The sequence below is a fragment of the Semicossyphus pulcher genome, unplaced genomic scaffold (assembly GCF_022749685.1).
Source record: "Semicossyphus pulcher isolate SPU_LCO1_2020_fin unplaced genomic scaffold, fSemPul1.0.p SCAF_5, whole genome shotgun sequence".
Lineage (NCBI taxonomy): Eukaryota > Metazoa > Chordata > Actinopteri > Labriformes > Labridae > Semicossyphus > Semicossyphus pulcher.
Genome location: NW_027211726.1, coordinates 27,310,228 through 27,336,725, shown reverse-complemented (window position 1 = coordinate 27,336,725; position 26,498 = coordinate 27,310,228). Strand labels below are relative to the sequence as shown.

The 26,498-nt window shown below is 40.2% G+C and overlaps 1 protein-coding gene across 1 annotated transcript in view; it reads right to left on the bottom strand.

Moving 5' to 3' along the window:
- Positions 1-26,498, bottom strand: part of khdrbs3 (KH domain containing, RNA binding, signal transduction associated 3) — a 124,536-nt gene that overhangs the window by 35,633 nt on the left and 62,405 nt on the right. Inside the window, exons 3-6 of the mRNA XM_069681438.1 lie at positions 20,861-20,977; positions 11,139-11,285; positions 10,170-10,309; positions 1,297-1,477 (exon numbers count right to left, since the gene is read on the bottom strand). Of these exons, the coding sequence (XP_069537539.1) occupies positions 1,297-1,477; positions 10,170-10,309; positions 11,139-11,285; positions 20,861-20,977 (585 nt within the window). The remainder of the gene's footprint in view (positions 1-1,296; positions 1,478-10,169; positions 10,310-11,138; positions 11,286-20,860; positions 20,978-26,498) is intronic.

The following is a 26,498-nucleotide window of genomic DNA, read 5'->3' as shown; positions in this document are numbered from 1 at the left end:
AGGGGACGTGACAGGGTCAACACAGCAGCAGGGACAACAATGGCACAATGTTTTCAAGACAAGCTGATAGACCAAGTCCACAATTATTATTCTCATTTCCACTGCCATGGAAGTCCACGTGGAAACCTGCAAGACTAAATAAAAGTTTGGGACTGTTACATCCAAGCACGGAGGTATTTCCCATCACTTTTCTGCCATGGTCTTAGAATTAACATAATCCTTCTTGAGGAAAATGAACTTGATTGTTGCTAACACTTCGTTACCATAGGCTGCCAGCTACCGCTAGCGACAGCACCAGTAGCTTGTAGGATTGCAAACTTGACATGGTGAAAACAGATGGTAGGCTGTAATTTGTGTGTGTTTTGAATGTGTTTCAAATAAAAATAAATTGATTTAGTGTTGCAATAACTTGAACAGTATACACGTCTTTATTAATAAAGAGCTATAGAAAACCTTTTTCCCTCTGGGATGCCCCAGACGGACTGCGTCTTATATTCGGGGGCGACTTATATTCTGGATTTTACGGTATATCTCCGGTCATAGACAACAATCATTGGCTGCTGTGATACTGAAGAAAACGTACAAATCTGTGATTCTCTAGCATCTATTTTATGGTTTCCAAGCTCATTGATGGAGGTTTATTTGTAGCAGACATCTAAGTTATTTAAGAATTTTATGTCATACTAAAAAATATGTGAATAATGTTTTTGAGATTTCAGTGAGGTATGACTCTAAAAAGGAATGTGGTGTTTGACACAAATGATGACACCAATGAATTAAAGTGACTTGTTGCCATGAGCTGTGGGTCACAGATTCTGCTGCGATAGCTGACCTTGTCGGTGAGCGGTCAATTCACCAGCAAAACTAAAACACCTAACTTCCTGTTCTTTTTACAGTACCAGAAAGCACCTGTCCCTCTCAGCCCTGTTATCATTTTGATTAGAACCAATAATTGCTTTCATCATTGCTTCATGTCCATCTCATCTCTTCTTAGATGGATAATCTGCTGATTGTTTTTCAATGCATCAGTTGATCAAAGGAATGACAGAAAACAGTCCAAAATTCTTTGCTCATGTTGTCAAAGCCCAAAATGAGTTAATTTGTTTGTTGAGTCCAAAACCCCGGATTTCATTCTAAGATGAGATGAGACAGAGAAAAGCTTCTTGATGAATGTCTCAAACGATTAAATGAGCAGTTTCAGTCCTATCACAGAGACAGCACAAGCAGATTTGTGTACTTTGTGTCATTGCTGACTCCTCTTGGCCCGTTTCGGGTGCAGAGTTTGAATGTACTCACATATTCGCCATACGTGTCCTGGACTATGGGAGGAGCTGGCCTGTATCCGGCGGTTGGGGGGGTGCCTCTGGCTCTCTGAACCCCCCTCCCTCTGGAAGATGGAGCCCGGCTGGGTGGGGCTCCTCTGGGTGCTGCTCCCCGGGGCACTGCTGCGTGCAGGGGGGGAACTCCTCCTCGACTCCTGGCACAAGACACAAACAACCACCAGGTTTAGATCAAAGAGAAGAAACCATTCTCTGAATTTTAGGAGGTAATAACGCTGGATTAGATAACAAATATGTTCATATTATCTTAAAGCATTAAAATATGGGGTGCAGGTTTAGCTCAGTTGGTAGAGCAGGTGTCCCATATACAGAGGCTACAGCCCTCGACACACCGATCGCAGGTTCGACTCCCAGACTGCCGATCATCCACATTTCCTGTCTCTCTTCAGCTGTCCTATATAATAAATGTAAGAGCCAAATATATCTTTTAAAAAAGAGCATTAATATATGCTATTACAAGTATTACATATCACTAATTTGTCGACTGCATTGCAAATCTGATGAGATGCTGTAATTTATCATATTTGGCGTCAAGCTGTCTCATCCACTTCCACTCCTCTCAATGATTTTCTCCATCGGCCACGATGACTGGGTACAAGCTTATAGCGGTGAATTTGATACATTCAGCTGCAGGTTACATGTGTAGGCGGAGACAGCGGAACAGCGAGGGTGGAGGGCAAGTTCCTCCAGTCGAGAGAAAGTGAGTCACGTCCATTACTTAAAACACAGCATGTCTTGTCGCTGAATCGCTTTCCTGTCTTTTAAAGAAAATGCACTGTTGCCTGCTCAGTCATAAATGTTTCCTTTTGCATTAGTCAATTTTTAAATGATCACTCTTGAAAATGAAGCCTTTGGACTCTGAGAAAGTAGTAGAGAAAAAAAAGATTTTGATATGTGAAGTGTTTATGATATCGTGGTTTCGGGTAGGATATTTAGGTAAACAATCATGACTCTATGATTCAATCTTGAATCCTCCATCAGGTGTTTTTAAGCAGTTAAAAAAGTGCTAAACTCTGTGGCAGCACCTTTGCCGATAAACGTTAATTGCAGGAGCACACTTCCCAGATATCCAGACAGTGTTGCATGTGTGACGTCCACGGTTGGCTCCGGTTGTAACTCTTGATTTTCCTTGCTGACGGTCGCTTTCCTTATTAGACTGTTTGCCTTCATCTGAGTGTCGAATTTGTTTCTTTTTCTTTGGATAATCACTTATTTCTGAAGTTGTATCTGTAGTCATCCATCTTTTCTTGTTTGTTCAGCCATAGTAGATTACTGTTTACTCGCAACACTTGTAGAGATCGGAAAAGCAGCCGCTTAGCTCCGCCTACCCTCTCTGGCAGACCAATCACTGCTGGCTGATGGAAAACACATCACTAACTGGGCGCCGCTTGTGACTTTTTCTGAAAAAGTAGCACCAGACACCCAGTCCGTAATTCTACAAATGCAAAGGCTTTCATCAGTGGGCCATAGGCTCAATCACCATTGTGTTACCTCATTCGGCTATAGACAGTGATTCAACAGACATTTACTAAAATGAAAATCTTATGATCACTTTAATTCAGAACTTTTGCCTATAATAACATACCAAACCAGACGTTGAGCAAGTTTTTCTTACTGCTTGTTACTGCCGTCACTGGGTTTGATCCAAAGAATTGAGAGGAGCCTATCTGTGCAGTTTACCAGGCTAAGCTTCATGTCAGCTAATTTAAAGGAATCAGAAAGCAACTTTTCTTCAGAGAACACGACTCGCACACATACTATAGATACAGCACAGAAACAGCAAAGAGATAAAAACAAAGTGTTGAGAAAAAAAGAAGAAAAAAAAGAAAAACTAAAATGGACAGTGATGGAGCCCAAACACAAGAGAACTGTTTTCTTCTTCTTCCTTTTTTCTGTTTCTTCTTATGTGTTCTTTTTTTTACTCTTTAGTCTTTATAACTTATTTCTGCTGTGTTATGTCAGATCATTCTGTAACTGTGTCTTACGCAAACCTTGGTCAGTTAAGGATGCAAAACAGATCCTGACTCTTCCCCCTTCTTGTTGACAGATATGCTATAGACCTGTTTTATTTATCAAGCATACATTGCTACATCTGGCTGTGTATAGTGCATCACACACAGGGTGCACATTACTGTAAAATCCATAGACCGTATAAATAATGGACGTAGTATCAGTGACATCACCATATTGCCATATTGGAAATGCCAGAGGCTGGCAAAGAGGCGGAGTGCGACCGAGCTGAAGCCTATTGCTGAGCTCTATGGGCTGCATGAATCTGCCAGCTACGGCTATGAAGCTAGGCTATATTCTCCTCAGCTTAGCTAGCGTAGTTATTAGCCACAGACTGTATAAATAATGAATGAGCTAGTTTAGCCAACAACTTGTGACTCCTGTTTACTGGCCGACAATTAAATAAATGTTTGATAAACACTGCACAGGCTTACAAGCAGCTAAAGCGAGAACAGTATACCTGCTACTTAGTGCTAAAAATATATCAATACAATATAACTCACTGAAAAGCTGGAGCTCAGACTTCTTGCACAGCCCTAAAGTTCCATAAATCTCATAGAGAGATTATTTGTGTTTATAAGTTCAGTGTCTGTATGTCTGTGTCAACGTCTAGCAGACAGCCAGCAGGATCCACCTGTCAATCAAGTGAGCTGGCCTCGATGATTTAAGGCTTAATATAATTAAAACAGGTGTGTTACAAACCCCCCCCCCGTACAGTTATATTGAACAATAAAATTAGCTATTTATAATAAAACCGTTATTTGTACCAGGCTGTAAACATTTTATTTCAGCTTTAAAAATAGCATTTTCCCACCTGCTGTAATGAGCCAGCCTCAAGTGGCCACTCGAGGAACTGCAGTTTTTTGCACGTCTGCATTGGCTTCATTTTTCAACACCGGAGGTTGCCGCTTGGTAAAATCGTATAATATTTATATTGGCCTTACTAATACTGAGCTAGTTTTGCTTTTGGCTTACTATCAATGAAGACAAAACATTGCTTTGGAATATAAATATAAAAAACAAACGTAAACACATCTTTGTATCTTTGCTACCATCCTGCAAAAAGCTGCTGAACAGGAAAAAAGTCATAAGAGGTTGCATCTTTCTTTCACTAACAGAACAATGAAAAGCACTTTGTATAACCTGTTTCTTTGTCCACAAAGCTGCCAAAATAGACCCAAAATTAAAGTTTCTAATAGCTGCTTTAAACTCTGTGAGATATGATCTGTATGTGTCACTGATGTCATCTAGATGAATGAAACACCCAGCCCAGAGTCTAACCTGCACTGTCATCAAGATGGAAGAAAAGTCAAGCTGCTGCGCTGGAAATCAAAGGCGGTCCGACCTTGTGGCTCGGTAACATGTTGTCAGAGCTTTTTATACCGGCTGAGCTTTCTGTTAAAAGCAGTTAACTGATCTGAAGCAGCAGCAGAAAACCACAAAGGTTGCTCTCTGGGTCATTTTCTTTTCAATGCATTCCATCTGAGCCGCGCAGCAAACTGGTGGAACATCACAGATTTGGGGCAGGAGGAGAAAAAAGAAATAATCTCTCTAATTTTCTGACTAACAGGGACAGTGGAGGATGTTTACTTGATTGAAACTAGACTGCCCTCAAGCTGAAAAAACAACAACAACAACAACAAAATTGAGAACTGAAAGTCGATTCCTCTTTCAAAGCAGGTCTTCTCTTCCAGCAAAGGCTCCAAGAAACTGAAAGCAAAGAGGGATACGTGACAAGCAACAAAGTCTCCATCCAGAGCGTCTGTATCGATCAAAAGCAACAGTGTGAGGATGCTGGAAACTGTGCGGACTTCCTGCTCGGGAGCCTGCAGGACTTCTGTCTTATCGTACTCACATTAGACATGGTAAGTTCTAATTACAGTGTAATTTAAATAAACTGTGACTCAGAGCAATACAAACACCCCGTCTCGGTGACCTTGTTTATCTCCAGATCTGATGAAAGAGAGTGTTTTCTTTTGTAAACACAAAGAACAAGCAACACAACTCTTTGCGTTTTTGTTGTGTTTTCTCTTTTCGAGCACATCATTGACGCAGTGTGTGTACGTGTGCGTGTGTGTGTCGGTGTCTTCTAATGGCCGTGAGTGTTTTTATTTGTAGTCTTATGAGGTCTCAGAGGAGCAGGAATTAGCGTGGGTTCGCAGGGATAGTAGAGAGGCAAGCATCTACCAGGGATCATTTGCATATAAAGGCTTTTATGCAAATGTGGCTTTGCTTTGCTAATGTTTATGGACACCAGACATTGCATCACTGGGTATTACTAGGCAATATTTACTATCAATTCTGTCTTTCTGCTAAGGATACGTCCTCACTAAATGGCCAGTCTGAGCTGTTTCAGCACACATGGGCACTAGTGTTAGGTAAAGTATGGCAGCTTAACACGGAGCAAACACTTATATTCTCCTTATTTCCCTTTGCCTCAGAGGTCCATGCCTGCCCAAATGAATGTATGTCTACTTAACCCTCGTGTTGTCCCTATTTTCTGTTTACACCCCCTTGTCCTTCAGGTCAAAAATGACCCGCCTTGGCTAAACCCCTAAAATAAAGCAGCCTAATTGAATTTTAAACCAACAATGTACTTTAAATGACGAAACAACTCGTCATGTGTCACACACTTTGTGAATATCTAGTTTTTCCATCTTTGCAGGGAAGAAAGCATGTGTTTAATGAATGAACTCCACTCGTTTTTAGTACAACACAGCAGACATACATTTTGTATTGACTAAGGTATAGCTTAATTGTAATAATTATCATTGTGACTGTTATTGTTTAAGGTGTGAGGATTATTTTTTACAATTAGATAGCCTTTTTATTTCCTAAAGAAGGCAGACATGTACAGAAAATACTTTCAACTGTATTTTATACAGTATACAGGAAACACTGACAACACGAACATAGCCCTTTGCCACGTGTCATCCCCCACTATCTTCCCCTGTTTCAGACACTATCCACTGTCCTTCCTCAATAGAGGCATGAGAGGCCAAAAAAATTATCCTAAAAAAGAAGACTTAAGCAACAAAATAGTTGGGTTGTATTCTTCTGAATCTTCTTCAAAGACATCTTCCTCTTCCAAATCATTGTTCTCTGGTTCCTGTTCCTCAAGTGACACTGAAATGTGTAGCCATGGCTTTAGCAAAGAGAGAACTGGATGGACTCTTGTGAGCTTATATAGCAGATGACACCACTTTGATATTCTCCATTGGCAAACAGTGCTTTGAAAAAATGTTTTATGTTGTCTGAAATCTAGTTTATTTTACCTGTAAACCCTTTGAACTTGAGAGCACGAGTGGGGTCAAGATGCACCTGCACTACAATGTTTTACTTTTGTCTCAATCAGTTGTTCTCTTGGAATGTTGAAATGCTTTTAGAACTGTCGGGTCGTTGTGGTGTGCCACCATGTGTGCTGTTGGTGTACAGCTCACATGGAAATATAAACAAAGACAATGTTTCACTATTTCAAATGTTTGGGTCATTCTTGGAGAAGTCTTTAAATTTCAAGTTGAAAAAGATCAAAAAGGTGTTTTTCTCTGCTGTTTAACATGGCGGCGGTCATTTTTGAGCCGTAAGACAACACAAGGGTTTAGCACTTGATCCAGAGGCATTTGTTAAACAACTTCAAGATTTTCTGTGTCCTATTTGTGGATGCTGTATCTGGTCAAACAACTTCCCTCCCTCTTACTCTAGTCTAGATGGAGTGTTGATGCCAAAATGGCTGCAAACCACCACTTTAGTGTTTATTGTCAATAAAATGCAACACTTAACATTATCATTAAAACGATTAAATCTTTACGATATCATGAAATCAAACCCTGTTTTTGATACCAACATAAAGATAATTAACCCATCACATGAAACAGGAAGTCTCTGTTTGGCTTTTTTATTCTAGTACGCCCTCATCGAATCATTTCATATCAGCATGTAAACTTTGATTCCTGCTAGGGCTGCACAATTAATCAAATATTAATCCCGATCACGACTTTGGCTTCCCACTATTTATAAAATTATTACCTTTGATAATGACGTCTAAAATACGTCCTGCACCCGTAGAAAGCTGCACAGCAAATCATGCGCTCCCTAAACTAACTGCCAGTCCACCAGGGGGCGATGGAGAGGATCAGGCTTCACGTTGGGGAAGCTGGCCTGTCAAGTCATGAGGGCCTACCTTGCAGCCGCAGTTTAGAGTGGAGGAGTAAACAACAGACCGATGTTTCAGCTCAATGAGTGACCACGTTACCTGGGGACTTAAAGCCAAATGCATCTGTGGTTGTCATAGTTACAGCAGCTGTTGAAAATGGGAAGAGAATACGTAGCTGTCCTTGTGAATGCCTCTTTGTTGTTTTTCATGACAGTCTCAACATGTACTTATCTGTTACGTCTCTGAAGTGTTGTTTGTGCAAACGTGTCATATTGGCTACTAACACTCGGTCGCATTTTGAACACTGGTTGTTGTTACGCTAAAACAGGACGAGAGAAAGTCAACTGTTAAACCAAAACACTGCTCCCCCCGAAACAGCTCGTCATCGGTTGTTTGGAGGTAACATGCAATGCAACGTGCATTAAACCTGCATCTGTACTGAATAGCAACACAACCGGAAAAAAACACCAAAATGGCAGTATGATGAGTGCATGAAGGCCAAGAGGAATAACATCGCTACTCCCCGTCCTTGTCCAGAGTCAAGTCAGACATCCATAACAGCATCGCTTTATAGCGCGGCACTCCATCCACCCAACTCCCAAAGACAGACCGAAATTACCAATAGAATTTGCATTGCATTTTGTCTCTAGAAGATGCACCAAATCAGGTAAAGAACCTTATTTTAAGTCTTAGTTTGATGCAAAATTTGTACATGAGCTGGAAAACAGCACAAAATAGAACTGCTACTGCGTCGCTCTGTCTATTATATGTGAAAGTACATTTAAATAAATTTAAATAATCTTGTTTAATAATCGGGATCTCAATATTGATCAAAATAATCATCACTATCATATTGGCCAAAATCGTGCAGCCCTACTTCCAGCACTTTTTAGCACCAAGTGATCAGCTTTAGGGAGGTCAAAGTGAGGAAATCTTCCCACCAGTAATAAACTCAATAACAACATGGATACAGATTACACTGGCAATTTTACAAGCTCACCAATGAAGCTTAATGCACTGAGTACAGCTAAGCAGGTATTGGCAGACAGTAGTTGCATTGGACAAGAGCTGGACATCACAGACTAATGTCAATGGTTTCTCCTCATACGAGGTCCTGTCATCTTGTTCTACTGTTGTTTTTTATGTTCTGGCCAGAAGCCGTCTGCACTCTGTCTGAATCCTTTTAATGCTGCATGACTTTAATGGTCCTCTGCCATCCTTTTGTCAGTCAACTGCCTCTCTACACAGAGCAATACTTCAATCAACATATGATATTATGTTGTAGTAAATGACCAGGTAGAGAGGAGTGTGTGCTTGTGCTCATGAAAGTAATAATCATGTAAATAAATGTCTGTTGAATCACTATCTATCTGTTAATGAAATAACACAACGGTGATTGATCCTATGGCCCACTGATGAAAGCCTTTGCATTTGCAGTATTATTGACCAGGTGTCTGGTGCGACTGTTACCCAGTTACCGACGCATTTTCCATCACCCAACAGTGGTGGTCGGCTGTTTTTGCAGTGTGCGAGTGTGTTGCGAGTAAACAGTAATCCACTATGGCTGAACAAACAAAGAAAAGATCGATGACTACAGATACAACTTCAAAAATAGTTGAAAGAAACAAAGATGAAGGCAGTCTAAAAAGGAAAGCGACCGAGGAAGCGACCGTCAAAATCGAGAGTTACAACTGGAGCCAACCGTGGACGTCACACATGCAACGCTGTCTGGATATCTGGGAAGTGTGCTCCCACAATTACCGTTGATCGCCATAGGTGCCGCCAAAGAGAACGAAACTGAGATGTCCGAGATTATAACTTTAAACTGAAAACAGAAAGCAACAGCACGGTTCTGTTTTTTGATAAGATGTTCCCTTAAGGCACTTGAGCGTGTTTACCTCAGTATCTTAGAGAAGCATCCACTGTATCAACACCATCTCCTCCTCAAACTGCACTGTGAGCTGACGGACCGCCTGCTCTATTATTAATCCATCTCTTTTTCATTTCAAGTTTGTTTGTCTTAAGTTGATGTGATAATAATAGATTAAAAAGATTGTTGTATTATAACTTCATGAGTAATAACATTATTCTCGTTATTCCATAAAAAGTATATCTACTGTTAAAGTGAACATTCTAGAGACCAGATCACTTGTGTATTTTTTTGCCTTATTTAAGAAACCCCAGCACTGAATGAACTCTCCTTTACTCGCGGCATGCGTCAGGATGGCAGTCCCAGAATCAGTCCAGGAGCTGACTGTGTAATGAGCTGCTGTCTTAGTCAACACATGCACGTCTTACCCACATTGAGAGCTGCAGCCAAAATTTGCTCAGACAAATTTAGTAAGGCGACTAAATCTGGCCGCCATTGTTTAAGCATTTGAACCTAAAACAAAAGAGTTCTGTTAAGAAATAAGGTGCAGAACATGGAAACTTTAATATGACATCCACTTCTTTTTTTGTTCTGCTTTAATTGCAGCAGACAGAGGCAGCCCCTAATGTGCTGTAACTCCAAATGACACCATTATCTTAGAAAAGGCAAAAGGATACTGAACACATCCACGAGCCTTCCAAGTAGCCCCTTAACTGTAAATAATACCCATTCCCCAGCTAAAGTAAAGTGCTTACACAACATCTTGCACACACACACACACTTGGAAGGTAGTTACCTGGGAGGCCCTGGAACAGGTGTCCCTCTTCCACGGGCGGCTGACTTGCCCCTCACCGACGGCACCTTGGCATCCTCCGAGCCGCCGTTCAGGTATGTGAGCTCCTGCAGCTGGGCCTGTCTGATCTCATCATTGTAATCCTGCACAGAGAGAGGCAGCATGTTACACTCGCACACACACATGCAGACAGCAATAGACTCGCTTTCAATTACACTGTATTAAATTTCGTTCTTTATCTCCAGGGCTACAGCCCCGGGAATATCTAATTAATGTACTTTACAGTGCTGCCGTGACCGCTGTTCCTGAGGCAGCAAAACATTTCAGATCGCCTGCTGATAAGTCCTCGAGACCCCATTTGCCTTTATCTTCTAACACAGTTGTTTTCTGCTGCTGAATTAAAATACATAATTAACAAGGAAATACGTCTTTTATCATAAAACGATTGATATGATTGTCATGTGTCCGCTTTATCAATAAATATGTTTTAGTGCAGCATTAGGAAAACAGAAAAAGGGGGTTGTGGGGGAGGGGTCTGCACATAATTAATGGTAAGATGTAAATCATCATAGCTCTGAGCATTTGAGATATCATACATAATGAATGGAGGAAGAGTAAATAAGCTCCATGCTGCATGCTGCTGCCAAAGAGGGTTTGGCCCGTGCAGAGATTCCCTCCTGCGCTCTTTTATTCCAGTTACACCCACGACTTCCCACCGAGGATCACACACACTGAATCAGACGCTTCCACACACACAAACACACTCCGACGGCGCAAACAGAATTTACAGCACAAGTAACAGACAAAGAGAGAGTGTGAAAGAGCAGGTTGTTTCTGCTGTTACTCACTGGTTTCACTGTGGACAGGCAGGAAATGAGTTGGCTGGGGCCAAAGAGCAGCAGAAGAGAGACTCAGGAGGAGAAAAGGGAAAGCCAGAGAGAGAAAAGTGTGTGTGGAAACAAGGTAACTTACTGGTATGAGGAACTTCTTGATCTCCTCCAGAGCGTGACCCATCCTGGCGTAGGCCTCAGCCGGCGGGGCGAACACCTCGATGAGCACATGCAGGTCTTCGTTCAGGTGGTGATATTTGGCCTCGCCGCTCTGCCGTAGCTCTTCTTCCTGATGGTACAAAAAGAAAAGTTTGGTATCATATATCTTCTGACAGGGGAGTGAGCAGGGGTTAGCCGTCACAGTCAGGAACATTTATCTTCTTTTTTTGTATTTGCGTGAGGATTCACTGCAGAGTTTTTCCATAACTGTTACATAATGAGGTTGAATGCTTGAATGCGGCAGAGTAACAGAAAGACGGAGAGAAAATATTTATGTGGGTTCTTGTTAACTTTAGTCTGCAAACTGGCAATCCTACAATCCTGCCGACTGCGGCTGTCACATCTAACAGATAGCTTTTGTCCTCACACAGCTGCCTGTCCTCATAACAAATGTACAGATTAAGTGTGTGCTTGCATACACTTCATCATCCCCTCTGCTCTGCTTGTTGCATTTTATCTCATCTGCATGATGACTGTAGATTCATTAAAATACATTCAACAACTGTGGGAGGCAGAAACATATTTGATAAGGTTTAGGACTGGATATTTGTTTAGAAATACAGCATTTTAAAAATAAAATCATTAATGTGGACAAATACCAGTTTGTATTTGTATTTGACTCAACATGGACCAAGAGTGGTTGTCTAGAGATTTAAAGAGTAGTTCAGTAAAAAGGTGACAGGCTTGTTTAAAAATTGTCCTCAGCCTAACTAAATAACTTGACTAAATAGGTTGAATTGAATGTATTATGATAGTATTACAGAATTAGGTCCAGGCATGGTTAAAAAAAAATAAAAAAATCAAGAATTCAGTTGAAAAGGGAACACATTTAAAAGTTAAAATATCAAGAATTATGTCAAACTTTAAGCAAAACCTTTTCTTTTTTGGACATTTACACTACATCATTTCTCTATCTTTATGACATATCTTTCTAAATTAATTGCAACATTACAAGACTTGTAGACAGCAGCCATCCTCATCAACGGAAAGTGTAAAAAAAAAGACAAGGCATCAAACGATTGGACACACTGTACTTTACTGGCAGGTGGTTCTTGGGAAGCTGGGAAGTGAAGTGCCAAAAACTGCAGCAATTAACAAACTGCATGAAAGAGTCAGAATTAAAAACAAGGATCTGAAGGATTGTTATCTTAAAAAAGCACACATAGATAAATAAATAAATAGAGGGTATCTTGTTTAACTTAACTAAACATATTTGCTTCTAAGGTTGCACTACTCTCAGAAACACTATTTTCTTTTGACCAGAATGATTCTGGGGCAACCTGCAAGTATTGGCCAGTCGATGAGGTCATTACTTTGGTCCAGACTGAAATATCTCGACTACTGTCACATGGATTGTCACAGAATTTGGTACAGATATTCATGTTGCCCAGAAGATTAATGTGTCTGACCCCAACCTGTCCATAAGCAACACAAGTGTCAAATATTCCCAGTGATATCTCCACATGTACATGATTGACTGAAACATGTCCCATCGTTTTGGTGTCGATATTAATGGTGAACAATAGCTGCAGTATGAACGTTGCAGCTTTAGAGCCACGAGCAGGCTGTAGACTTTTTTTAACTGATGCCGATGGAAACATCATCGTTACACAATGATTTGATAAAAGGTTTTTGGTTACAGTCTAGTGCATTTTAAGTGATATTAAGCACTTGACTGAAGATAACTATGTCTCTGTTTTTCTAGCAAGCTAGGATGATAGATTTTGGCGAGTCACTTATGTGAGCTTAGCTAACTATGGGCCGGTGGCCATATCTGATCATTATGAGGGCCACTTTTGCCCAAAATATTATTGTGCATGTGATTAACTACTTATAATAACCTGGCTTGTACTCAGTGTGCTTTCTCTCTCGGTGCAGCCATGTGCTTGACACACTTTTAATATTTACTTCCTAACTGTAGACTACATTAGCTATGAAACATATTTCATATAGATTTATGAAAGAATCTTCATCGGGGACTCTTGCTGATGGGGTAAGAAGTTGTGGGGCGCTTGCAGTTCAAGGGGAAACGTTGGATAGCATTCATATTATATCTGACATGTTTTCTTGGTGTTGGCATTATTTACCAAATAATCCCGCCATGTAGTCCCTGCCAAATCCTTGTCACAAGCCACAGAACTAGGGATGCAAAATATTTTTTTTTGCCAACTGCCGATTTTGTTACCGATTAGGCACATGTTTTTTTTCTAATTGCCTAATTGCAAAGAACATCAAGTCTCCCCTGTAGCTGAGTTGATATCATGCCTGCTCTTATTGAAGTGGCCGATGGCAGATGCAGAAATAACATAATACAGTGCTTTTCAAAATGTGCACATTCAAAGGCGATATAAGAAAACTACTAACTGAGGTTATGTACAAAACGTCATATTTTTTGTATGTAACATTTTCTTTCAAATCAAACTGTAATATTCATACGACTTAGGCTTGGATGATGCTCTCCCTGAGACAATCCTGACAAAAGTCAAAACTAGGGCAGATTTTACCTATTGCACAGAACAAATACGTAAAATGAAATAAGCCTTGCTGTCCCTTCGGAAACTTTGAAAAACGGCCATACCATAAACATCTTGCACCCTTCTTCCCGCTTGATGGAAGCGGCGTGGTGCATGCAGTGTCGTAGCTCTTTTAGGGAATCATCGAGCATTTAGGTGCAATTAAAGCGTTGTTTTATCGGCGGAAAATATCGGCAGAAAATGACATATGTTAATATCATTTTCAAGCCAGTATCTGCAGATACCAATAATGTGCCTATAATAATGTGCATCCAGAACAGTGCATCAGACATTCATACAACATATTTCCACAATGTTATCCACCAGATCTCACATCTGGATATTCTCTTATTAATGATATATGCAGTGTTGATTGGTGGGACGTTATCGACTTTTTTGATAATATATTGTCGAATTTAACTTGTGCTCAAAATCTATATAGGACAAACAACATTATGTTTCCTACTCCAAATTATCAGTGCCAAAAAGTAGTTTTAAGAGCTGATCCAGAGTGTCAATATCTAAACGCTGTCAATATACTGTAAATAAAATGATTCATCCGTCTGTATGGGGGAGTTTCCCAAAGCGTCTGATGTGGATTGAAAGATGTCGATCAGCTTGTCAGGTCAGACTTGTCGTGGCTGGCACTGCCAATAAAGTCTGTTCAAAACAACTGCTGTACCATACTTACATTACACATGACATCTTTATTTTCATGCATTACACTCGACAACTTAAACCTAGTGGGAGAAAATGCTATGTTTTCATTAGCTTATTCAAATAAACAGCAGGCTTCCACAACGACTCGCCATCTTAACTGGAGTTCCAACATCAGTGTGAAACGCTTTCTATACAGAAAGTTACAGATTTAAGGTTTCAACAGCATTATTGTATGTTCTGACTGACTGTTAAAGATCATATATATGCTGTTTTGTTGCTATATACTCAAGCTTGTAAAAGTAGAGCAGCTGTAACTCGCTCCTCTCTCTCGCTCCTCACTTGCCTGCAGAAGCGCAGATCATTTAGAATGCAACAGAAAAACATACCATGTAAACAGTGGGGGGCTGCACAGGCCATTCGGGCCCGACAGAAGCAGGCCAGTATAATGTTATTGATGGCGAGAAATAGGACAGCAAAACCCCCAAATGTCTCCCGCACACATTACACAAAGGAAACAACAGGTTTGGCGTCCCAGTTTCTTCTTTTCAACAAAAAAAGAAAAAAAGTCTTCTCCGGGGCCTTTCCAGTGGCGGCAACTTCCTCTTCCCCTTCTCCCTCTCCAGCACCATGCAAGCCAGTGTCTCTGATGTCACCTAATTATAAATAACCTTCTTTTAAGAGAGCCTGTGGTATGTTAATGATATGTTAATTTCCCTCATAAATCTGTACTTTACGAGCAGAGGGCTCCTTTGCGCACAGCACCCGGCTGACGGAGCTGCCGGTGTCGAGCGGGGAGTGTTAGCAGGGTGTTGGGAAGAGACGGCTGCTTGCAGATCTGTCTCTCCTCGTTCCTTTCATGTGCTCCTTTGCATATTTGCATGAAAGCAAGATATGCAAAACAATCATTATCTTGCGCTTTAACTATATCATCAGCCAGAAATCGGACAGTCCAGTCTCATGTCGGCATTACTCATCTGAGTCATCTTAAAACCCATTTGTTTTTTTGCTTCATCTTCACATCTTTCCGTCTATTTAATGTGCCACTGTTATACCTAGCAGATATCTTTCTTAGTATGACACCAATCTGCATGTGTGACCACATCATTTGCATATAATATTTTAGATATAATAGCAGTTTTCATGCATTGGGGTCCCTCTCCCAGCGCTGATAAGAAGCATCCGTGATCCAGCAGAGTTCTTTAGCAGCTGAGCAGCCCACGGTGAGAGATTACAGCTGTCTGTTCCTCATATCTATTGGCAGCATCTTCCTCCTGTTTACATTTTTTCCTCTGTAAATCTGCTTATGAAAAGCCGTTCATCCTGGAAACAGAAGGCCACGACGCTCTGCACACCGGAGCTACTGCAGGAGGAGCCTAAAGGTAAAGAATAATGTCGAGCTCCGAGCTTTCACTTTCAAATGAAATTAAGGACAGACAAGACAGGGGCCAAATTCTATCAGCCTGTCCGGGTGAGAGGTGACGCATCAAACTGAATGCTTGAACTGTAAACTGGGTTGCACTAATGATTGTTTTTAATATATATTAATTATTATTAATTATCAATTATAATTAATAATTTTTAACATTGATTAATCTTTTAGTCTACAATATGTCAAAAAGAATATAATATAATATAAATCAAGCATTTGGCATTAAGTGTAATTTGAATCAACTGACCCATTAGTTAATGAATCATTCAGGTCAACAAAAGTATCTTATAGCTTGTAGTAGTCCTCATCAGTTCCAAGAGGCTCTACTGTATCTGCCCTTTACAGGCGTCCCTCCGCTGGTCACCAGTTATATACAGAATTGATTTTTTTAGATTCTCTCATTTCTCTCTAAAGCGCTGCAAAGACCGGCTCCAGTTTATATATCCCATCTCCTCAGCTCCTGTTCCACGTCTAGAACCCTCACACCTACTGACCAATCACTGTTCTTAACCTAACAGCAAGTTGAAATCATCAGCAAAGGTCATGAGGCATCGATGCCTGTATTATTGTCATTTTTTGACAAAAGCTGTTGTTTGTTTGTTTTTTAACAGAAAATTAAGATTTGATTATTGATTTTAATTATTTGATTTTATTTTTGTGTCATGTCCCATAAACAGGCTTTTAAAACAACATTATTTTAGAAAAAGAGACCAGAAACTAAAGTAGCAACAGAAATTTAAAATCATTTTCACCCAAAAAAAAAGGAAGGAAGTTTTCTTCAAGCTGTAGAAATTAAAGTAAGTTTAAGTGGAAATAGTAAACAAGCATCTCATTCTTATGTTGCCAATTAACCAACACGTCTCAGGATTTGGAACATATATTTCATATATCATAGTTTTTCTTATCTCATCACAATAATGACAGTAAAGTAAAATGAGTTTTTATATTTGACAGCTTCAGTGTGTATCTAAAGACCTCTGACTCCTTGTAAAGTTTTGTTAACATGAGGTTCAGATACAAAGTGGTGCTTGATTTGGATATAAATAGTTTTAGAACAATGCCTTGCGGCAATCAAAGCCAATCTTCCATCTCTGCACCCTTCAGATTTACTGTACAATCACTGCTCATCATTTAACACTCTTAAATCCAAACATAGCTCATTGAATACAATTCAATCTATATATAGATATTTAATCACCTGTCTTTAGATACAGTCTTTTTTTGACTTTTTAAGTATTGCCTATACTATTAGCTAATTGATTTTAATGAGCCTGCATTTATCTGGTTTTGTTTTAACTTCCAGAGCATATTTTTGGCCAACATTGTGTAAATGCTGTTATTTGACTGTGTTTTTAATTTAAAAATCTTAGTTGTTAAACTCATATTTCAAGTACCATATCAAACAATTAATACTAGCAAAGCCCTAAAGTATTGCAATAGTGACTATTTCATCAAAAACTCCACTCCCTTCAGCTTCAGTGCACCCATTCACACCTGTATTTTATATGTATTTAGTTTCCATCATTGGTGGCTTTGGCTCATAGCTCAGGGGTTTGTACCTGGCCTGGTTGAATGGATTTCCTTTTGACTATGCTGGTGCAACTAGATGGCATTTTTTTTCTATGTTCAAAAATGTTGGCTACTTCTCATCACACTATACTAACACTGTAATTGCACTGATATCAAATGAACCACACTTGCATCACTTCATGTGCGTCATAGCTCCAAAGAGAGACACAAAGGGCATTAAACAGGAAGTCTTGAAATCCTGGCAACACCTGTGACACCTTTAGTGACGATGCAAACGAAATTAAGACAATGGAAATGGAATTTAAGAACATGGCAAAAACGTATGGTCAACAGCTTTAGATAAACCATATACTATACAATCACATGGAGCAGCATCAATTCATATGATGATGTTATATGTCATATGTCATATTAGCCCTGGATCTTTAACAGCCTACAGACCTACATGTTATTTGCAAGCAAACACAGATGGGTTAATTCTTTGGTGTAGGACGATGCTCAGACAGACCACACCTTGCAGTCAATGAAGGTGTTTCTCAGCAGCTGGCAATTAGAGCCGACGCAGGACTTACCGAAAGTGAAACGGAGACAATGTGATTGTTTTGTCTATCAGGAAAATTAAAGAGGGAGTACAAGTCCCAGGGAAGGAAAATGGATGAGTTAATCACGTCGCTAACGAGGAGGGGGCGCGGAACACGGATGCCTTTACATCATCCTGCTCTGACAGCGGCAGGACAGCCGAGGTGCCATAACCAGGCAGGGAGACTCTGACTCAGGCAGCTCGGTGCCTTTCAACCTCTCTGCTCTCACATTCTTGTCAACACAAGATCAAGGTGGCGCAGCAGCAAATATCTGAGCAATTATCCCGGCTCTTTGCAGCGAATCCGCCGTATGTAAGAGCTTAAAAGGGAATGTACTGAGCATTGTAGAGTTTCATCCTCCAACACATCTATTGTACTGAGCAGCAAGACGACAATTACATCTCTGTCTAATGAGTTCCACAGGGTGGGAACTGTACATTTTTTCCTTTTCTTTGTACCCAGACATGCAGAGCAGGATGTACTTTTATAAAAAATATATTCATATAAATAGAAACGTGTCTTTAAAGGCGACAGTGTCTCACTCACTGCAGAATGACGTCTTTGTTTTTACCGGACTTGAAAAAGCTTTGAAAGGAGACTCTCGTTTTCCTCTGCAGCTTTTTGACCTACAAGAGGAATTTCAAGGGCTGAAAATTATGATGACACATTTTGTGCAGCTGAAAACAGAAAGTCAGCAGCCAGCTGAAGATAAAATACTACTTTTGGAGTCAGGGTGTATCCCCTTAAAAAGAGGAAGCAGCGCTGCACGGCGTGTCCTCGATAGAGAGCTGTCCGTCATAAATCCCCTGGTGGGTTTGTGCAGACAGGTTAGGGCTGCCGAGGTCAGCACATCTCCATGACAGATCTTTTCTCCAGGTTCTCAAAGACTATTGATCACAGTAATCAAAAGGAATGCGCTGTATGATACGGAGGATCATCGCCGCCAACAAATCAGCCTCGACAAACAGAGGGAGAGGAGAGACGCAGACCAGCCAAGTGAAGTCGATTTATTCTCTGCTCACCAGTCCAGTCTGCCGTCAATTCTGCTGCTAAAGACCTCACATTTATATCCCCTCTTTATGTAGCGGCGACTGATGATTGAGGTCATTAAAGTGGATTGTGTGTGAATTTTCAAGTTTGAACCTTTTAATAAGATACTCTTTTTATCATCTGTGTTTAAATCAGAGGATGTTTCATATACGAGACAGATTGATGTGTGCGTACAGTCGGCTCGTGATTTGTGTGTTTTGTTTACGATGGGAGAGCAGCCTTTGAAAGATGTGAGACATGTTTTGGCGAGCCCCGAGATCATCCGCATTTCCATAAACTTTTGAAATTTGTTTTCAAGATGAAACTGTTTTTTTTCAAAATCTTATGCGGTCCATGTTACCCACGAGCTGTCAGTCAAAAGTAGTTGGAGTTACTGGGGTGATCTGATCTGCAGCGAATTTAAAATGCAACAAACATCCAAACATGCAGCTGAAGTTATGGTGACAAGAGAGAAAAATCTAAATGCTTGTGCGATTATATTTTTAAGAGTGAGAAAGTTTAAAGGTTTTCAAAGAGTTTCAATTTTCTTATTATCTAAAATGTATCAACTGCATCGCAAACTAGCTGCTGTTTAAATCAGCTCCCGAGAACACAGAGAAAGAAGGCAACAAAATGGAGAAAAGTTGCATCAAATAATAATAACTTTCTGCCGACAACATAAGATTGTTGAAGTCGAACTATCTGGTTTCAAAGGACCCGGAGATATCTTTAGCAAGTGCTGCGAAGCCTTAAAGAATGACATTTGTCTCATACAAAAACAATGTTTAAATATTTCCTCAGTATGTAGGAAAATATGCTGAAATTAAAGCATCCGACACTATTGCATCTTCCTGAAATAATTCACAGAGAAAAATACTAAATTGTGCCTGAAATAGATTATCTGATAAATCTGCTTGTGCTAGAAAAGCGAATAATCCCAGGCAAATCTATAAAATGTATGTATAAACCAAAGTCCTTGTGAGGGATGTAACAGCATTGTACATTAGGTCACATAACTTGTGTTATGGTGTGTTCAAGAGATATGAAAAGTGTCCGTATTCTGTTTGTATTAAAGAGTACATTATTGATGTGCTGTGGTGTAAGACTCATAATATAACGGCAAAAAGAAAATCTTACTTCAAAGCAGTTTTGTACTTTTCTGTGTTCATCAGACAGCTTTAATTCTGGTCCTTTTAGTTCTAATATCTCTGGTACCAGTTATACAATCTTATTTATGGGCTAAAAAGTCTGAAACAAGTAAAAAGTCCAGCTGTGGCTCAGTGGTAGAGTTGTCGTCTCTCAATCAGAAGGTTGGCAGTTCAACCCCTGACTGCTGCAGTCGCAGGTCGACGTGTCCTTGGGCAAGACACTGAACCCCAAATTGCTCCCTGTGGCATAGCCATCGGGTATGAATGCATAGATCGTTAACTCTCAGATGTACATTGCTTCGGACAAAAGCGTCTGCTAAATGAAAGTGTAGCATTGTAACATTGTAAAAAGCTGTGACATAAAAGCTGCATAGTTAAGAGAAGTATTTGTTTGACAGAAAACCAGCTTAATAAGATGTTTTACATTTAAATTTCTGCAATAGTTTAATGATTTTGTTGTTGAGAAGCTACATGTTAAAAACTATTCCTGAACTAAAACAAACTATTGAACAGAACAAGAGCCATTGGACACTCAGTGCATCAGTCATTTAGAAATTATTCTTCTAGTTGGAATTCCACTGGATCTCCTTATTAAAGTCCCCCTTTCTTCATATGAAAGCCAGGTCCAGCCCCCCTTCACTTGTAACCGCGTGACAGACTTGCCGCAGCAGGCCGAGATGAAAAGACGTGGAGGTAAAAGAGTGAAAAGAGCAAAGAAAGCAGGGCCAGAAATGAAAAACAGGGTGGAGTGTTACCTTTTCTTTGTCTCTCATGGATCCTTTTCCCAGAATTGACATCTTTGTGAGAGTGTCCTCCTGTAGTCTCTTTAACGAGTTCCCGCGTGGCCCGAGGAGTTTGCCGACAAAGTTAAACTGCAGAAGAGAGAGGGAGAGCGAGGATCAATCAGAATCTGTGTGTTTGAGATAAAGAGCAAAGACATTTCTTGTGTCAATCACATCGAGCTCAACCAGCGACTGACGCTAATGAAAGCTCATCAGCAGTTTTTCCTGCGCGCGTCTCGATAAAATCAGTGCGGAGGCGTTTTTGCATACTTCACTGAGAGACGTTTTGTCCCAGGTTCACTGTGTCACCTTTTCAAGGGGTTAAAGTTTTTGCATGAAGATGATCTGCGTGAAAATGGCTTAAAGTAACAGTACAGATGTTGTTGCAGATACAAAAATACATTTACTTATTAAGTGCTTAACTGCATATTAGTGCATTAATGAAATTAATCCTGTCATTAGAAATAATCTTCAGTATAATCAAAGAATTAGCTGTTGTATTTATAATGAGCTGCAGCCCAAGTAATAATAAATACAGCCGGCTTCTGCAATCAACCTTCATTCTTTAAAGGTGCTTTTGGAAGCTTTTATTAGCCGGATGACTGCAGAGACTGGTGTGCCCGACAAATGAATTCACTATGATATATTATTTTTTACAAACACTGGTCAGAATCGATGAAGCACAAGCAAAGACAGCCTGAATTTTAGTTACTAGGTTGAGCTCACAGCTACCTCAGCTAAGCAATGTCAACTTCGCAGAGTAGTTAATATGAGACATATTCGCAGACTGGCTAGAGATACCTCCAGAGATACAGAAGTTAAAGCATCTGTTTCCCACAGTAGTCCTCCCCTCCCCATGACCCGTACATTCACTTTGAAGTGTATAATTGGAGCTCCCCTTTAAACTCAGAAAAGGAATTACAGTATCAGACATGTACAGTATTTTTAGGCCATATAGCCGATAGCTTCTGCCAATTTTCTTTAAAGAAATCAGAACTCCTCTGATATCAGTTCAGAACATTTCCTGCACAGGTTGGACTGCATGTAACCAAGTGTTTGTACTGAAATATTCAACGTGCAACATTATCATAAAGTGATGGTGTGAGCTAACATTGATCTTGAGTACCTTTGGCATGTCGCATCCATCAAAGGAATCCTACCTTAGATTACCTCACAAGGTCGCAGCTTTGTATACATAAAACCAAATGTTATGCATTACTGTGTCTATGAGGTATGCCATGTGCAGACACACATATTAGTCATACAACCTTTACACGAGTTAAACATAATTCCACCAGCAGCTGCAGATGGTCAGGCAGACAAAAGGAGAGCAATGCTGCCCCCCCTCTCCATGTTCTCCTTTAACAGTGAGTTATACAGCTTTTCCCTCCAACCATCTAGGTCATCAATTAGCTGGCAGGAGGTAAAAAGAAACAGCCTGTTTGGTTCTACACCTCACCTATATCACTCTTGCCTTTTGTTCAGAAAGAGAGTGCTTATTAGGAGGCTCCTGCCAATTCCCCTGTGAGGGATTTCAGAGTCCAGCTTTAGAGTTTCTCTCTCATGCAGTAACTGACTGTTTTCATTCCAGCCAGGAACAAGTCCTGCAGCTCTCGCTGTGTGTTCCTTCAACTTTTATAACTACTCCAAGGCCTGTGATTGGATGGGATCATAAAAATACACAGGTTGTCACTCCCAGCTTGTCATAAACAGCTTTTGGTCAGCAGCCCTATGTTTTGCATGTGCAGGGCGCCATGCTCAAGTTAGCAACAATACATGCAACACGCAGAAAGATTTCTAAGAAGAAGTGAAAATAGTTCAGTAACGCATGGTTGAAAGTTTAATATAAAGCCAGCTGAGAAACATTAACATTTAATGCCTTTGGACATCAAACACCAGTGTGAAACTTTAAAGTTGTAATCTCTGCGATCTCAGTTTTGTTGTCTTTGGCGGCACCTATGGCGATAAATGGTAATCGCGGGAGCACACTTCCCAGCTGTGTGATGTCCACGGTTGGTTCCAGTTGTAACTCCTGATTTACCTCGCCGACACTCGCTTTCCTTTTTAGACTGCTTGCCTTCATCTGAGCTTGAAATTTGTTTCTTTTTCTTTGGATTTTCACTTATTTTTGAAGTTGTATCTGTAGTCCTCAATCTTTTTTTTGTTTGTTCAGCTATAGTAGATTACTGTTTACTCGCAACACTTGCAGAGACCGGAGAAGCAGCACACAAAGTTCACCGTTGCACTGTTGATACTACATCACCGACTTTAACTGCACATGAAACCACTAAGCAAGAGAAACAGTTTCCAGACATGATCCAAAATGATCTCAGAGGGGCACCTGCAGCGGCATCTTATGAAACGTTAGGCCAAGCCGCACGCTGAGCTGACTCCCTTCCTGCACGTACAAATGGGAATAAGTGGCCTCCTGCAAAGTTATGACCTTGTATTGATGAATATGTAAAACAGTGTTTGGACTTTGATGCTACTTGGGTCCATTTGTACGCTTCATACATTCCTCTGGTAGCAATTTGCACACTAATGAACTCCAAATATATCGAGTAAGACCCTTATTGTCACGTCAGGAAAATTGTACTTGTACTTGTAATCTAAGCAAACATGATGGGCCCCGCCTCTAATGTATTCACGTTTACAAAAGGATCATCAAGGGAGACAGGGCTACCGGGGCGTACAGAGGGTGTCAGGAAATGTTTTAAATGTGCTGAGTTTAACTGATGCCCCGTGCATCCATCATTTCCACCTGGATAGAGCCTTGATCACTGAGCTGTGCCGTCTCTTGAGCAGTGATTTCACACAGCAGACTTCTTTCTGGGTTACTGCAGCTTTTGTCCACGGTGCTTGTACGGACAGCTCAGTCCTCAGTCTACCAGCAGTGACAAGCCCATGGATAAAAATGCTTGGGGAAAAGCTGCTTTTCCAATAAAGAACTAAACACAACTGTGTTGCTTTTAATATCCTAGTGTAGCAACTGTGCATACATGGGCATCAGGCGGAGAGACTAAAGGAGTAAATTTACAGGAATGGAAAATTTGAACAGATTGTGACACAGAAATTGAGCCAAACATGAATTTAGCTTGTTTGAGTTTGTGTACAAACAGGGACACAGTTAGAGACTGACTTGTGGGTGAGCTGAGGATAGAAATAAATGCCCCTTTTTTATTTAGAAGACACAATGTTGTCTGAAGAACGATCCAGGGAATCTGTTGATTTAAGAGTAATAACATTCAAAAATCAAATCCAGCACAGTGCATTATCACTCTGCGCAACTAATCCAACAGAACACCCGAATAAAGTCCTAATATGAAAACTTAGATTTAATTAAAGATTACATTATTAATTACATTTTCTATGACTGAATGTCAGATTTTTTAAACAATGTGTGAACATCCAATTAAAGTCATGCAGGCAGGTTTCAAACGTAATTGTGCTGTCACTCCAAACAAGACACATGTATCATAAAGATGTTCATTATCTGTCTTTTTTTATTTTTTAGGCAGGCAGAGCTCCAGTGCTTAAAGTGCCTGATGAAGAAAAATGAATTCTTGGTGAAGTTTAGGATGCCACTGAGGTTTAGGTCCTAAGATTAATTGCAGGGGTATAAAAATCTCCAGTCTGCACAGCAGTGTTGTAGGACTCAAGTCCAGGACTCGTGACTCGACTTGGGCTCGAGCACTGATGACTCTGACTTGGCCTCAGACTCGGACATTGACAGCATTCGGACTTGGAAGGTGGAGAGAAATGTTTCATTGTTTTTAATAAGAATTTACTCAGAAGAGCTGGGATACGTAAAGAGGCGCCTCGTATCGTGCGTTTTACTTTCAAAGATTTTACAGCAAAGTGTAGTTAGAGTGCACAAAAAGAATATCCACATACTGGGATGATGTGAGATGTTAATTTAACCAAAGTTTAATGTACAGCTACGTTACTGCGACTCTAAACTTGTAGATATGTGTACGCAGCTTTGGGTGTGTTGTGGTGATGCGCAGATTATAGTCATGTCACTGTGGATTGGACTAACGGGGAGTAATAGCAGGTGAGTTGCAGGTATTTTAGAGTTTATTAGACGCCTGCACTTGGACTCAGTCTCGGACTCAGATAATGGGTTCTCTACTTGGAAGCCTCGGACTCGACTTGGACTTGAACGCTTGGGACTGCTGCACAGGGACCTCTCTCTCTCACTCCCTTAGTTCCTATTGTCACTCCGTTTTTCGTAACACATGCTCCAAAAACACTTCTAAAAAAAGTATTGGTATTAGTATAATCGTGTAGTGTTGAATCTAGAAAACGACTGCCCCCTGACGACCACACACAAGATCCAGTTTTGTTTTTGATGGCGCGGTAAAAGGCACCATTCCAACACAATGAAGACTTCTGTATTACCTGATCTTCAACTCTGTCTTCAGGAAACTACATTTACAGTATGCTATTGTTGCTTTGCCCATTATGTTTGGATAAGACGAGTATTAACTAAGGTAAGAGAGCATTCTAGGAAGGTGGCTGTGGTGGATGCGTGATGCACAAAAACAGGACTTACACACTGCAAAGCAGGTGAGTGTTTTGTTTCAGTGTTAATAAAATAAACCCATCATGATCCCGTGCTCAGTGTTGTTTTTCAGTAGTACACCTTGACCACAGTGTATCTCTAACCTGAACCAAGTGCTGTGAGTGTCTAAACATAACCCTAGAAAAAAGTATAATTAAACTCAAGTGGCTGCTGGCAGATGTTGTACTGTAAAAGAGCTCATTGAAGGGAAACACTTTTTTGTATTGCAACTTTAAATATGTGAAAAAACAAACTCAACACCTCCAGTCTGACTTTTAATTGAGCTCTATTTGTTTGGTATCTGTTGAATTATTTATCGCACTTTACCTTTTTTTAATCTGGCTTTTAATTGAGTTTTAATATTTGATTTGTCTATATATATTTGTGTATTTAATTCTGTTTCACTTATTCAGGCTCATACCAAGTAAGAGCTTTAATCTATTTATAATTCTGTCTCTGGTGTCTACTCACTGTTAAGTGATGATATTCATGATAGCATTTTCGTCGTTGCTGCTGTTATTTTTACTGAATGCTGGTTTTATCTAGTTATTTATTAATTACAGTCCTTTATCCATCTTTGGCTTTATGTGTGAAGTACTTTGTATGATGCATTTTAGACCTTCATTATTAGAGCTGATTGTGCTTAAAGGTGTAAATTGCTAAATTAATTAAAAATGAACAAACACCAAACCTGGGGCCAAGTAACATGTAGCATAACAATGTTGAACACACAGACAGAGAGGGAGAGAATCAGAGGGTTGATAATTGATAGGCTCTGTAGCAGTTTAATCCAACCATGGGAATAACTTTTTAGCAGGCACGCATTGTCCTGAGCCACTTCAGACAGAATGGTGGATAATATATTGACAGGGTGTAATGGTATTTGTTTGGCACTGTTTAAGTTCCTGACTATTTAAAAAGAGATCATGCAGATTTGCTTCCTATTTGTCTGACTAATGCCGGTAAATGTCAGACAGAAGTCTTAATCTCGACATTTCAACACATCAGCACTCAGTCGATATGTTTGCAGAGACACACACGTCTCCT